The sequence below is a fragment of the Diceros bicornis genome, chromosome 8 (genome assembly GCF_020826845.1).
Source record: "Diceros bicornis minor isolate mBicDic1 chromosome 8, mDicBic1.mat.cur, whole genome shotgun sequence".
NCBI classification, from domain to species: Eukaryota; Metazoa; Chordata; class Mammalia; order Perissodactyla; family Rhinocerotidae; genus Diceros; species Diceros bicornis.
Window position 1 is genome coordinate 67862583 of NC_080747.1, and position 14213 is coordinate 67876795.

Genomic DNA, 14213 nt, shown 5'->3' on the forward strand with positions numbered 1-14213 from the left:
CCCAGACAGGGCATGTTGCAAACTGAGCTAAGTCTAATTGGCTGTAAACAACTGTTAGATTTTTACCGGGAGATGTTGAAGGCCTCCAGTAGTTAGAGGTAGGTGAGACTTCATGTTGTTGCACCTCAAATTCACTAAATGTTGGTATGTTACTCTAGTATCAAGCATCAGACTAAATTCTGCTCCACTTATCATCGTTAGCAAGCAGGTACCCTGTTCCTATAAGCTCAGCTCAATCCATTAGGTACTGTATTAGTTGAGGTAAGGCAAAACTGATGTAACAAAGAACCCAACAATAATACAGTAGTTTAAACCAACAGTCTAAGGTGAACGTTTCAAGTTGGCTAGTGGCTCTGCTCCATGTAGTCACTCAGAGACTCAGGTTCCTTGTAACACGATGCTCCACTATCTCCAGGGCCTTTTGTTGTCTGCATGGCCAGGGTCCTAGCCATCCAAATGGCAAGAAAGGAAAGATAGCAAGGGGGAGGCATACTCACGGTCTTAAGATTTAGGCCCAGAAATCTAGGCACACGTTCTTTTACTCACGTTCATCAGACAAAACACAGCCATGTGACCATACCTATCTGTTAGGTGGACTATAAGTATCGTGTAGCCATGCACCTAGGAAGAAGGACAGAATGGACTTTTTGGTGGACGACCAGTTGTCTCTACCACTGGCACATTGCCAAATATCTTGTATGAAAAGGTAAATCAAGGCAGATGCAATAACATTCTAGAGGCAAGTTCAGCTCATTTACTAGTCAGAACAGGTAGCAGAATCTTCAGACCAGAGCCTGAGCCTAGAAGACCACTCTGAAAACTATAGTCTTCTAGGCTCATAAAATCATATATCCCTGTACAGATAAGGGCAGAGGTGCCTCTACAGTGTTGCTAGTTAACATACATATCTTAAGCACCACTCATTTTGCCAGTTAGAAATTTTTTCTATCATTTCTTAAGCTTATTAACAGTTAACATATTGAAGTAGCAATAGTTGAACTACTTGTATTAAGTTCTCTGGAATGTGGAGACTTAATGAAGGTATTTCAGGCAGCGCGGTCGGCGTCTCCCGGATCTGTCTCTTGCTTCAACAGTGTTTGGACGGAACAGACCCAGGGACGCCCCCCTTCTTCCAGCCTCCGACCACCTTCCAACCTCTCTTCCAGTTGTAGCCTTCGGACCAGCTCAGCCATCCTCTACCTCCAGCGGGACTAACCAACACCGATTTTTTGAGCTCAGCTCCTTACTGCCATCAACCATGAGCTCCCAGATTCGTCAGAATTATTCTGCCGAAGTGGAGGCCGCGGTCAACCGCCTGGTCAACATGTATCTGCGGGCCTCGTACACCTACCTCTCTCTGGGCTCCTATTTCGACCGCGACGATGTGGCTCTGGAGGGCGTGTGCCACTTCCTCCGCGAGTTGGCGGAGGAGAAGCGCGAGGGCGCGGAGCGTCTCTTGAAGATGCAAAACCAGCGCGGCGGCCGCGCCCTCTTCCAGGACTTGCAGAAGCCGTCCCAGGATGAGTGGGGCAACACCCTGCAGGCTATGGAAGCTGCCATGGCCCTAGAGAAGAATCTGAACAAGGCCCTCTTGGATCTGCATGCTCTGGGTTCTGCCCACTCAGACCCCCATCTTTGTGACTTCCTGGAGAACCACTTCCTAGAGGAGGAAGTGAAACTCATCAAGAAGATGGGCGACCACCTGACCAACATTCACAGGCTCGCTGGCCCCCAGGCTGGGCTGGGCGAGTATCTCTTCGAAAGGCTCACCCTCGAGCATGACTAGGAGCCTCCGCAGTCCAGCAGCCTTTGAGGGGCTCTTCTGGCAGCCCCTTGGTGTCAGAGCTTCTGCCTGAGCCTCTCCCTGCAGCCACTAGGTAGCTTTTTAACCACCCTGGAGCCCTCTCCCAAGCTGTGGACCAAATAGAAACAATAAAGCTTTTTGCAGCAGCTGGTAAAAAAAAAAAAAATAAAGGTATTTCAAATATACCCTGGAGAGTAAGTTCCTGATTAGGGGGCATCAAATGCTGGTTTGCTATCTCTAGATTAAAATACCAAACACACATATATCACGTTGTCCATGCTCTTGATACATATTGAAAACATTTACACACACACACACACACACACACACACACGCAAAAGAAATATAGAAGACCAGGCATCAGAATAGAGATGGTAATTTTCAGGTAGGGTCCATTCTGTCCAGTTATCAACACACAAATATTCCAGAGAGATTCTATAACTCAGAATCTTATGAAGAAGACAAAGGGATTAAGAATGACTGAATCCATTCTGCACTTTACACAATTCTAAAGGTCCTGATGTCAATTTCCAGTTCCTCCTTTCTAAGGAACTGGCCATAACGATTAACCTCTGTGGCCAGGGGAATATTTCCGGGATGGCCTGCATCCTCTTTTCAGTGTTCCACACTGCTCTCATCCCACGACGTTTGGGGACGTTCACTTCCTGTTTCTGAGCCTGTATCGTAAATGAAAGCGGTTCTTTTTTGCTTCAGTCCTGGCTCAAAATATAGCCTTCAACCACTGAGTCCTTCTCTGTTCCTTTGTGTGTGATTGCATTATTGCCTGCGAAGGGGCCATGTGACTGACGGTTAAAGCAAGGACTCTAGAGCCTGGTTATGGGAAGCTCAGTGCCAGCATCAATGCTTATGGCCTGTGTCACCATGTACCCCTTACCCAACCTCCCTCTTCCTCCGTCACCCACCGGAAAAATGTGTTAATAGGTGCAAAGTGCTGAGAACAGTACCTGGCACACAGTAGCACTCTATGGATGTTGGCTATTATCATTAGTCTCTCCTGACAGACTTGTATATTGTGCGACTTTGAATCTTCAACACGTATTTTATTTTAAGAAGTAAACCAGTAGCTAATGCTTTTGACTTGAACTATCACTCTCAACACGTTACATGCACTACCTCTCGGTTAGGTAACTGTAGGCACACGGCCAGATGGCGGTTGAGGTTCTTTTGAAACTTGAGATGCTTAAGCCTGTGATTCCGGGATCAAAAACAATTACTTTTCTCTTGTCATTTATCAGTTGTCTGCCTTTTAGACATTTAACTGGTTATCAGTCTTTCTATATGAAGAAATAAAGGGGTAAAAAAAAGATAATTGAAATAATTTTTTTAGAGAAAGAAAACTCAGTGGGCAGCTGTTGAAAGTAAGTCTAGAAGAGAGTTTCGACATTGCCTGTGCATTAAATTTATCTACATACTATTTGTTCCCCTTAATAGCTATAGATTTTTACCAGTGTTAAGATATTCTGAAAATTCTGAGAAAATTATTTTGAAGTCAAGTTCGGTTGACAGGCTTTATGTAATTCTGGACTGTGAGGCTGCTTCACATTAACTAGTCATCCATTGAGCTTATGGTAAATATTCTACCATCTTCTAATTGGAATCAATAGTCATGGCTAAAAGATATATAAAATTTAGAGTGTACTTTATCAAAAAATTACACAGATTAGCACACTTGATTCCATCCTGAAGTAGAGTCAAAATCAGATAAAATCTGAGCAATTCATCTTTCTGTTTCCCTGTACTCCTAGGTAATGCAGCTGCTGGAATGGTGGCTGGATTACCGGATTATAGGGGTTCTGTTTTGCCTGGGATTTTCCTAGTTGTAGCACAGAAAGCTCCATGTCCCAGGAAACACCTCAGTCCCAGACAAACCAGGACATTTGATCACCCTAGCTGGGGGTAAGAAGGCCTTGTATGCCAACCTAGAAAGGTATGAGTTGATTGGTATAGCAGTGCCATGGACAAACAGGCACCAGGTACTGTCCTCCATCTATGGGTTCCTAGGAGCCTCCTTTCCCAAAGGAGAAAAGAGGAGAAGTAGCCATAATCATTCCCCCTAAAATTGCAGATTTTCCACTTAGGATCTAGCGCACCATGTGCCTTCTGCAACCCGACATCCTGTGAGCTTCAGCTGGACTTACGCGTCATTCAGACCAGGGTTGAGGGTTTCATCACCTTGTGCCCTATAGGGAGATAAAAGGTAATTATGGTTAAGAGTGGGGGCTGGAACTCAGATCCCTGCTCTACACCTCCCTCCGTGTAGTGACCCGGAATCCTCTCCCTGTGAGGCTCTGGGACCTTATCTGGGGCCGGCCCCATGGCCTGGTGGTTGGGTTTGGCATGCTCTGCTTCGGGGGCCTGGGTTTGGTTCCTGGGTGCGGACCTATGCCACTCGTCACGGCCATGCTGTGGCGGCGACCCACATGCAGAATAGAGGAAGATTGGCACAGATGTTAACTCAGGGAGAATCTTCCTCAGCGAAGAAAAAAAAGACCTTATCGCCAAATACAGTCACATTCTAAAGTACTGGGGGTTAGGACTTCAACATACAAATTTTGCAGGTGCACAATTCAGCCCCTAACAGCTGGGGAGGAGCATTACTGCGTGTCCCGACCATATGGTGTTTGACAGCCACACGTGGAAGCGAGAAGCGAATGGAAACCCACCTGAATCAGGAAGAGGAGCCCTTACCTCCTGCATTGTCCCCCAGAGCCCTCTACTGACAAAGCTTACTACCATGCTCACAGCCAAGGAGAAATGCTTACAGAGTCCAGCTCCATTTTGCAGAGCAGATGAAGGTTGAATTTAGAGCTGAGAGGCAATACATAGATAACTAGCACACTGATTCTTCATTCTTATGAACTTCCTGATGTTCTCGCAATAAGTTATGTGCCTAGATTGCCTAGTTTGCCACTAAGAACACTGACATGTGTTTTGTTTTGTTTTGCATCCTGCTTTTTCTTTTGACAGTAGTGGTGCAGGATTGTACCTTCAAATTATCATTTGGGGAGGGATAAACCAAATTTTACCCATTTTATAAATTTGATAAATGTAAATTAAACTCATCTGAATTTATAAGGTAGCATGGCTATGGACTATGGAAACAAAACCAGAAATCTCATCTCCCAGTTGCTCCTTGTATCTGCTTGACTCATCCCTGTTTCAAGGCTGATACTCTTGCTGTTCCTTTCTCTGGAACATTCTTGCCCCAGCTATTACATGGCTCCCTCCATCACATCGTGTAAGCCTGTTCAGCTGTCACTCATAATTTCTTCCTTGGCGCCCTCAAAAATAGTCTCCCTTCCCCAAACTCTCTTTCCTTTTACCAAGCTTTATTTTTCTTCATAACAACTTACCACTATGTCAAGTTATATTATTTTAAATAATATATATATTTTTTTACCTATGCACTTATTCATTTATTTATTTGTTATTCAAATGCAAGCTCTAGGAAGACAGAGACACATCTGGAGATGTCCTCAGAACCTAGAACAGTGCACGGCATATAATAAGGATTTTATAAATATTGATTATATGAATGACTGTGGGTGTTGGAAAAGGGGTGGTTCTTCTGGAACATAAGTCCATATGCAGATAGATCTACAGCAATAGAATTTTAGCTTCTAATTTAATTAGCATGGCAACAATGTGATTGCGTTTTGATTATTCTCACCCCATTTTGATGAAAATGACTTCCATTCACTTTTTTTGTGTGGGATAATTAACATACAGTAAAATACACCTTTTGTGTGTGTGTATACAGTTCTGTGAGTTTCAACAAATGTATACAATTGTGTAAAATCATTGCAATCAAGGTACAGCACAGTTCCCTCATCCCCCTAAGTTCCCTCAAGTCCTTTTGTAGTCAACCTCTCCCCTGACCTCCAGTTTCTAGCAATCACTGATCTGTTTTCTGTCACCGGAGTTTTGCCTTTTTCAGAACATCATGTAAATGGAATCCTACAGTACATTGCTTTTGGAGTCTGGCTTCTTTCCCTTAGCATAATGCATTTGAGATCCATGTATGTGGCTGCATGGATCAATAGTTTGTCCATTTTGATTGCTGAGTAGTATTCCATTATATATACATACCAGAGTTTGCTTACCCTTCTCCAGTGGAAGGACATTTGGTTTTTTTCCAGTTTGGGATGTTTATGAATCAAGCTACTGTAAACATTCATGTACAGGTTTTTGTGTGGACTTAAGTTTTCTTTTCTCATGGGTAAATACCTGGGAGTGGCATTGCTGGGTTATATGATAAATGCATAGTTAATTACACAAAGTTACCAAACTGTTTTCCAAACTGACAACACCATTTTGCATTTCCACCAGCATCCTCATCGCCACTTGTTATAGGGTAGCTTGGCCGGAAATAAGATCAGAAATCCGACCTTTTCGTTCCTTGGATCTGCTTGGTTTGTCCCTATTTCAAGGCTTTAGGCTTGCTGTTCCTTCATCCTGAAACACATTCACATGTGTTATTATAACTTCCATTCACATTTGACTTTAGAGGAGTGCCTGTCTACTCACATAATAAAGACCAGCCAGAAACAAAATGAAGAACAGAAACATGAATGGGGAAAAAGATAAAACCGTATACTTTTTTCCTACATTCTTCTGCATATCTGCAGATCTTAATTTTCAATTAGTAGGGGCTATCCCGGTGGTGCAAGTGGTTAAGTGCGTGCGCTCTGCTGTGGCAGCCGGGGTTCGCCGGTTCGGATCCTGGGCGTGCACCGACGTACCGTTTGGCAAGCTATGCTGTGGTGACGTCCCATATAAAGTGGAGGAAGACGGGCACAGATGTTAGCCCAGGGGCCAGTCTTCCTCAGCAAAAAAAAAACAGGAGGATTGGTAGATGTTAGCACAGGGCTGATCTTCCTCACACACAAAAAATTTTTTTCAATTAGTAATTAATTAATTTGTGCTAAAAACTTTCTTATTTGTAACACGTTTTCAAGATCATTTGTTTAAAATATTCATAGAGTGTTTATTTTTAGTACTAAAATACTGATCAGAGACATAAACTCACTCTTGATTCTAAAGTGTTAAAGTTGTCCTTCTCTCTCTTCTAGGAAATACCATAAACTGAAAGTAATTTGTGTTTATGAGGCATTCCTTCGACATGACCTGGCCTCGGATCCCAGTAATTCTCTCACAGATACGGTGTCAGTACTTCTATTACCTAAAGTATAAAGGAAGTAGCAGTCATGATAATTTACTTTTGTGACAGTGCTCAATGCTGCCTAAGGAAAAAATTAATAACTTTAATTTTTAAAAGAAGATTCTTAGAGTTTTAAACTAGTAAGTAAACAAATAAAAATCTAATTAACATTTGCATTATTACTTTCAATTTCTTTACATTGAATTTATACTTTATTAGTGAGTGAGATTTCCCCTTTAAAATTCATCCATAAATTTAACAAGTTCTCCATTCTCTGTTCCACATTTCCTCACTCCTAATAAATTGAAACCATTTTTGAAACCCAGGCTTAGGAACTGAATATTGAAATTGTTCTCCTAAAATAGAACCTTAAAATCAGCTATCTCTTAAATGAATAGTTCTTCCTAAATGGCTTCTAGAAAGAGAGAGTTTGGAGAGGAAAAAGAATGCTGAAGATGCCTGCAAACCATGACAATATTAATGAGGCTGTTAAAAGCTTTACATACGTGATTCATTTAACACGTATTTAGTGAGTGCTTACTCTGTTTAGTCACTATTCCAGGCACTGGAGATAAAGTCTTGATCAAAGCGGGAAACATCTGTGCCCTCATGGAGCTTAGATTCTAGATGGTGAGGAGAGACAATGAAGAAAATAAAATGAATTATATGTTTTACTATGGAGTAAAATAAAGCAGAAAAAGACAAAAGTTTGTCTATGGTGAGTGTGCAGTTTTAAAGAGCGAAGATAAAGAGAGTGTCACTGGGATGGTGACATTTGGGCAAAGACTGAAGGAGGTGGAGGGGAAGCCTGGCCAGAACCTGCGGAAGCACAGCAGAACCACGACAAGCTCAGGATGGCTGGGCGGTGTAGTGAGGAGACAGTGGTAGAAGGGGCGGGAGGCAGCAGGCAGCTGGGCCACAGGGTCTGGGGGCCACGCTGAGGACTCTGGCTTTACACTGAGAGAAACTGGGAGCCACTGGGAGCAGAGGCACGACAGGAGCTGGCTTATATTTTAAAGGATCACCCTGCTTTTGCGGTGAGAACAGAATAAAAGGGGGCAAGGAAAAAGGAGGGGGACCAGTTAGGAGCTCTTGTACTCAGCCAGGGAGAGGGGCTGGTGACTTGGTGCAGCATGGGAGCAGTGGAGGAGGTAAGAAAAGGTTGGATTCTCCATATATTTTGAAGGTAAAGCCAAGAGGCTCTTCCAATGTCTTGGATATAGAATGTGAGAGGAAGAGAGGAATCATGGACAATTCCAAGGTTTTGGCTAGAGCAACAGGAAGACCGGATGCCATCACTCATTACACTGAGATGGTGCGGAGGGTGGGAGGAGGCGGTTTGAGGGGGACGATCCGGAGCTCAGTTTTAAGCGTAAGTTGGAGGTGCCTGTCTGGCATTCAAGTAGAAATACCAAGTAGGCAGTTCAATATTCAGTTCTGCCCAGCTTAAGTTCAAGGGGGAAGTTCAGGCTGGAGGTATACACTTGGGAGTAATCCATGTACAGATGACATTTAAAGTTATGAGACTGGAGGAGATCATTTTCTCATGCAATCCTCACAACACGACCATGAGGTAGACACTATTTTAATCCCCATTTTAGATATAAAGACATTGAAGCTAGAAAGGTTTATGTAGTTTGCTCTAAGTCATACAGTTAGCAACTGTAGGGACGTAAATGTTCATTCTTATTCAAGTCTCATCTGGCAATGTGTTCTGATTATGACTAAATTATTTTTCTAGGCCTTACACGCAAAATTAGAGATAAACAGCTTTCAAACTGGGTTCTGTGAGCCTCCCAAGGCTCCTCAGAAGTCCAGCAGGGGCTCCTTGAACACGAAAGGGAGGCTCAGAACGGAGGGCTCAGGCATCTTCATGCGGGACATGTGAAGTGACATGTCCCTGCTTTCATCTGCATTTACGGATTGGGGCTTTATGTAAGATTTTATTTGAAAAATGTATTTCTGTTGCCTATTTAACAAAAGTTAGAGAAATTAGCTGGGCTAGGTGGTCTTTAAGGCCCTACCTGCTCCAACAGTCCCACTTATTCATCCAACAAATAACTAGTGCCTGCTCATGCTCTCCTAGGCACTGTGCTCTGCTCTTAGGATTCTAGCTCGGTGTTGAGAAGGAAAGGAAAGCTAGGGAGTTATTCCCATTTTCTGATTAAAATGTTAACAGATGAGGAGGAGTAACGGAATATTTATGTATCTATTGGCCTGTTTATCCATCCATCCATCCATCCATCCATCCATCCATCCATCCATCCATTCGTCCATCTGTCTGTGCATCCGTCTATCTATCCATCCAGCCATTCATCATCTATTTATCATCATCTATGTCTCAACTTATTCATGAAAGAGCATCCAGACAGATAGAAAGATAGTATTGTTGGTGGCATGAACTTTAAAAGTACTGACAATACTGGTTTATTTCAAGGTTTTCTTTTTCTTTTTCCGTAGCTGCTTACATTTCAAAGCAAGGGAGGTGGGGGAGAAAGGAACCAGCATTTTTTTGTTTTTATCACATGCCTGGACGTTTATCTCAGTTTTGCCTCACACTAACCAAGTGAAGTTAGATTTTATTCCCTATGTTTAGCAGATAAGGAAACTAAAGCTCTGAGTTTATGTAATTTTTATAGGTCAAATCTTTTGAATATTGATAATCTCATATAGTGTGTTGCTATATATCAGAAATATAATGTTAGCCACTAATGTAATTTAAAATTTTCTAGTAGCCATAGTAAAAAAGTAAAAAGAAACAGGTAAAATTGATTTTAATAATATATTGTATTTAACTCAAGATACAAAAATATGATTTCAGCTTGAAATCAATAGACAAATTATTAATGAGATATTTTGCATTTTTTCATAACAGGTTTTTGGAAGCTGGTGTGCACTTTACACTTATAGAATATCTCAATTCAGACGAACCACATTTCAAATGCTTAATCACCTCACGTGGCCAGTGGCTACTGTAGTGGACAGCACAGCTCTATGTGCCAGATTGTGAGCTTTTTGACAAGAGGAACTATCTAATTCATCTCTGTGTCTGCAGCAACTAACTCATGCATGGGACATAGGAGATGCTCAACAAATGTTTGATGATTGACTGAATAGAACACATTAATGAGAACAACTACAAATATGTTAAACATGTTACCTTCTCCATGGAAGAGATAGTTCTGTCTAAAGCATGAAATAGAAAATCTTATAACTATTAATAAAATGATGACCTTGTAGAATGAGACCAGTCTATGTCAAATAGATTTTGAGAATATGATCGACAAGGTAGCATGTATTAACGACACCAATAACCAAATGGGCGAGTCATGCAGGTGATTCACAAAGAAGAAATACAAATGTCCTATGGACATTTTGAAAATATTCAACTACACTAATGATCACCAACACGTAAGTGGAACAATGTATTGTTCTTGCCTATGTAATTGGCAAGGGTTAAAAAATTACGTCAGTGTTGGCTAGAGTCTGAGGAAAGAGGCCCTCACGTGCTGCAGGTAAAAATATACACCTTTCTGGAGGTGATTTGAGAAAATATATCCAAAACCTTAAAAATGTGCACACCACATCCAACCCTCTATCCCCACCATACAATCCCCGGAAGTGTACACACAGAGACATTCTGCTTCTAGGAATTTATCCTACGGATATAATCAGAGATATGCCCAAAGATATGGACCTATTCATAGCACTAGTGTTAGTGAGGGAGGGCAAAAAGTACAAACCCTCTATATTCAATAATAGGAGTAAATAAATAATAGTACATGCATATGATAAAAACCTACACAGCCAATAAACACACATTTTGAGAGATTTAAAGACATGGGAAAATATTAAGTGAAACAAGTAGATTTTGAAAAAGAAGTACAGTGTGGCTTCAATTTTACTAAAAATATGTAGATATGCCTATTAAAAGTCTAGAAGACTATCAGTCTGCTAATAGCGCATATTTTTGAATAATAGTGTTAAAATGAATTTATTTTCCCCTTTGCGCCTTTCTCTATTCCCAGACTTCCCATGACGTACATATGTTACTTGTGTGTTAGGGAAAAAATGCAGTAAATATTATTATTATTATTTTTTGTGAGGAGGACTAGCCCTGAGCTAACATCCGATGCCAATCCTCCCCTTTTTTCTTGAGGAAGACTGGGCCTGAGCTAACATCCGTGCCCATCTTCCTCTACTTTATGTGGGGCGCCGCCACAGCATGGCTTACCAAGCCGTGAGTCGGTGCGCGCCCGGGATTTGAACCTGCGAACCCCAGGCCGCCGAAGCGGAGCGCGTGCACTTAACCTCTTGCACCACCGGGCCCGCCCCAGTAAATATTATTTTTAAAAGACAGAAAAAAAAGACAGCTGTGGGCAACTTTTTATTTCACGACTTTTATGGATTAGTCTTTTTTTTTTTTTTTTTTTTTTGTGAGATCAGCCCTGAGCTAACATCCACCAATCCTCCTCTTTTTTTGCTGAGGAAGACGACCCTGGGCTAACATCTGTGCCTATCTTCCTCCACTTTATATGGGACGCCGCCACAGCATGGCTTACCAAGCAGTGTGTCTGTGCGCGCCCGGGATCCGAACCAGCGAACCCCGGGCCGCCGCAGCGGAGCGCGCGCACTTAACCGCTTGTGCCACCGGGCCGGCCCCTTATCGATTATTCTTGACAAGCAAGGTGACCTTGCTTTTCCCGAACATATGTTTCTGATAATGAGCAACATGTGGTGACTCACTGCCCTACATTACGGGAGGCCTTTGGATGTCGTTAAGGAACTATCTTGGCTCTATAGGGAGATGGGGATATATTGTTTTACAACGTGACTTCCTGGTAGCATGTAACTTTGGTGCTCTATTGGGGTTTATGTTCTTTCTTAGAACTACAGTTCTTTACCAGATGTGGGCAAGGATCAGCACTTAAAGAGACATGGGAGTTTGAGGCTGCAGTTACAAGTCTTTCTTCAGTACTCAATTCTATCCTTTATTTTGGAAAGAACTTATTAAAATAATAATCTTCTTTGTTTTTGTAGGGGCTGCATATAGGTTATATTCAAGTCTATTTTTTTTTTTTTTTTGAGAGAAAGTTTAGCCCTGAGTAACATCTAATGCCAGTCCTCCTCTTTTTGCTGAGGAAGACTGGCCCTGGGCTACCATCTGTGCCCATCTTCCTCCACTTTATATGGGACGCCGCCACAGCATGGCTTGACAAGCGGTGCGTTGGTCCACACCCAGGATCTGAACCTGTGAACCCCGGGGCCTCTGGAGCGCACTTAACGGCTGCGCCACGGGGCTGGCCCCTTCAAGTGTATTTTTTAAATGCAAATATTAAAAAGTAAAAATAAGACTGGACGAGCTAAAGGTTACATTGTAGATTAGCTTAAAACATGAAATTTAGGACCAGTGTCCATATAATTTTATTATAAAGCAATATTATAATAACCTATGACCCAGGACATATCTTTGTTTCTTTACTCTTCATTATATATATTTTTACAGTTTTAATCATGTGTACATGAAAATCTATTTTGTCATGGTTTCTCACATCGTGAATTTTTGTTGTTGAATGGCATTAATGTCTAATGCTTGCACGTAACACCAGGTCTGGTAAGTACTCAAATGTTAGCTCACTGATGTACAATAAGCCACAAATATTTATTGAATGCCTACTGTGTGATGTATTGGGGCTATTTTAGTGAATAAGACAAAGTCCCAGTTATCATGGAATCCGCATGCTAGTAGATGGAGACAGGTGATTTTTAAATCCATGAGAAGGGTACTGTTACCAGCCCCATTTGAGAAACTAAACCAGAGAGAGAGCAGGTAACTGGCCCAAGATCACCCAACTGGCAGGTGTTAAGGCAGAGATCCCAACCCAGGCAAGCTCTCCAGGACCGGTGATCTTAGCAACTGCTCCACTGCTAGCAACCAAGCGCCTTGGCAATGCAGAGGACAGGTCTACCAGAGCTCCAGTAGTTGTTGTGTTAGTTTACTTGTTGCTGCTGTAACAAATTACCACAAATTTAGTGGCTTAAAACAACACAAATTCATGATCTTACAATTGTGGAGGCCAGAAGTCCAAATTCGGTTTCACTGGGCTAAAGTCAAGGTGTCAGCAGGGCTGGTTCCTTCTAGAGACTCTTGTGCTTTAGGACAGAGGTGGGATTGAAATGAGAGTGGAAACAGGAGAGCTTTCATGTGAACCGAATTTGTCAAATGTCTCGTCTGTGCCAGGTGCAGTACAAGGGCTTTGCATTAAGTTTGCTAGGACTGCCATAACAAAATACCACAGACTGAATGGCTTAAAAAACAGAAATGTATTTTTATTTCTATTTATAGTTCTGGAGTCCAGAAGTCTAAGATCAAGGTGTTGGCAGGGTTGGCTTCTTCTGAGGCCTCTCTCCTTGGCTTGCAGATGGCCATCTTCTCCCTGTGCACTCATCCAGACATCTCTCTATGTGCAAGTGTCTGGTGTCTCTTTGTGTGTCCAGATTTCCTCTTATAGGGACACCAGTCATATGGATTAGGGCCTACCCCAATGACCTCGTTTTAACTTAATTACCTCTTCAGAGATCTTATCACCAAATACAGTTACATTCTGAGTTACTGGGGGTTAGGACGTCAATATATGAATTTTGGGGCAATACAATTCAGCCCCTAACAGGCTTTAACATATGCCAACTCTGTCTAGTGCTCACAGCAGCCTGGGTTTGGCAGATGAAAACATGGTGGCTGAGGGTTCACTGCATGAGGTCTCCCAGCTGGCAAGAGGGATTCATATGCAGGCCTGTCTGCTCCAAAGGCTAGGCCCTTGCCACCACACCAGCTGTCAGGAACACAGTTGTGATGGCAGAGGGAGGCCAGTGAGTGTGGCTTCTGGACAGTGAAGGGACCAGCCCAAGGGCAAGGGTGTCTGTTGATTTGGGGGAAATAGTAGGGTGCGGCTTGACTGTGGAAGCCTTTACAGTCTGGAAGAGGCACAGAGCAATTTAAAGGAACAAGTCCAGGAAGAGGGAGAGGCAGCACTTGTGATGTCATTTTCAGACTCTGTAGCCAGATTTCCTGTAGCTCCTACCCCACCTCCGCTCCCACCATAAACTTATACTAGATAACTATTCAGTTTACCTAGTTTTTTCACATGCTTTCTCTGTACAACCTCACAGTAACTCTGCAGCGGGAAATTAGGGCAAGGGCCTCTCCATTGAATGGGTTTCCCAAGA

At 42.5% G+C, this 14213-nt stretch overlaps 1 protein-coding gene across 1 annotated transcript; it reads left to right on the forward strand.

Annotated features, from left to right (window-relative positions):
• The first annotated feature begins 1052 nt into the window (after positions 1-1052).
• Positions 1053-1953, forward strand: LOC131409748 (ferritin light chain-like). Its single transcript, XM_058547410.1, has one exon. The coding sequence runs from the start codon at positions 1259-1261 to the stop codon at positions 1784-1786; it is 528 nt and encodes a 175-aa protein (XP_058403393.1). The 5' UTR covers positions 1053-1258; the 3' UTR covers positions 1787-1953.
• Positions 1954-14213: the final 12260 nt, after the last annotated feature.

Coding starts and splice junctions, on each gene's coding strand:
- LOC131409748 (XM_058547410.1), top strand. CDS start 1,259: ATGAGCTCCCAGATTCGTCAGAATTATTCTGCCGAAGTGGAGGCCGCG.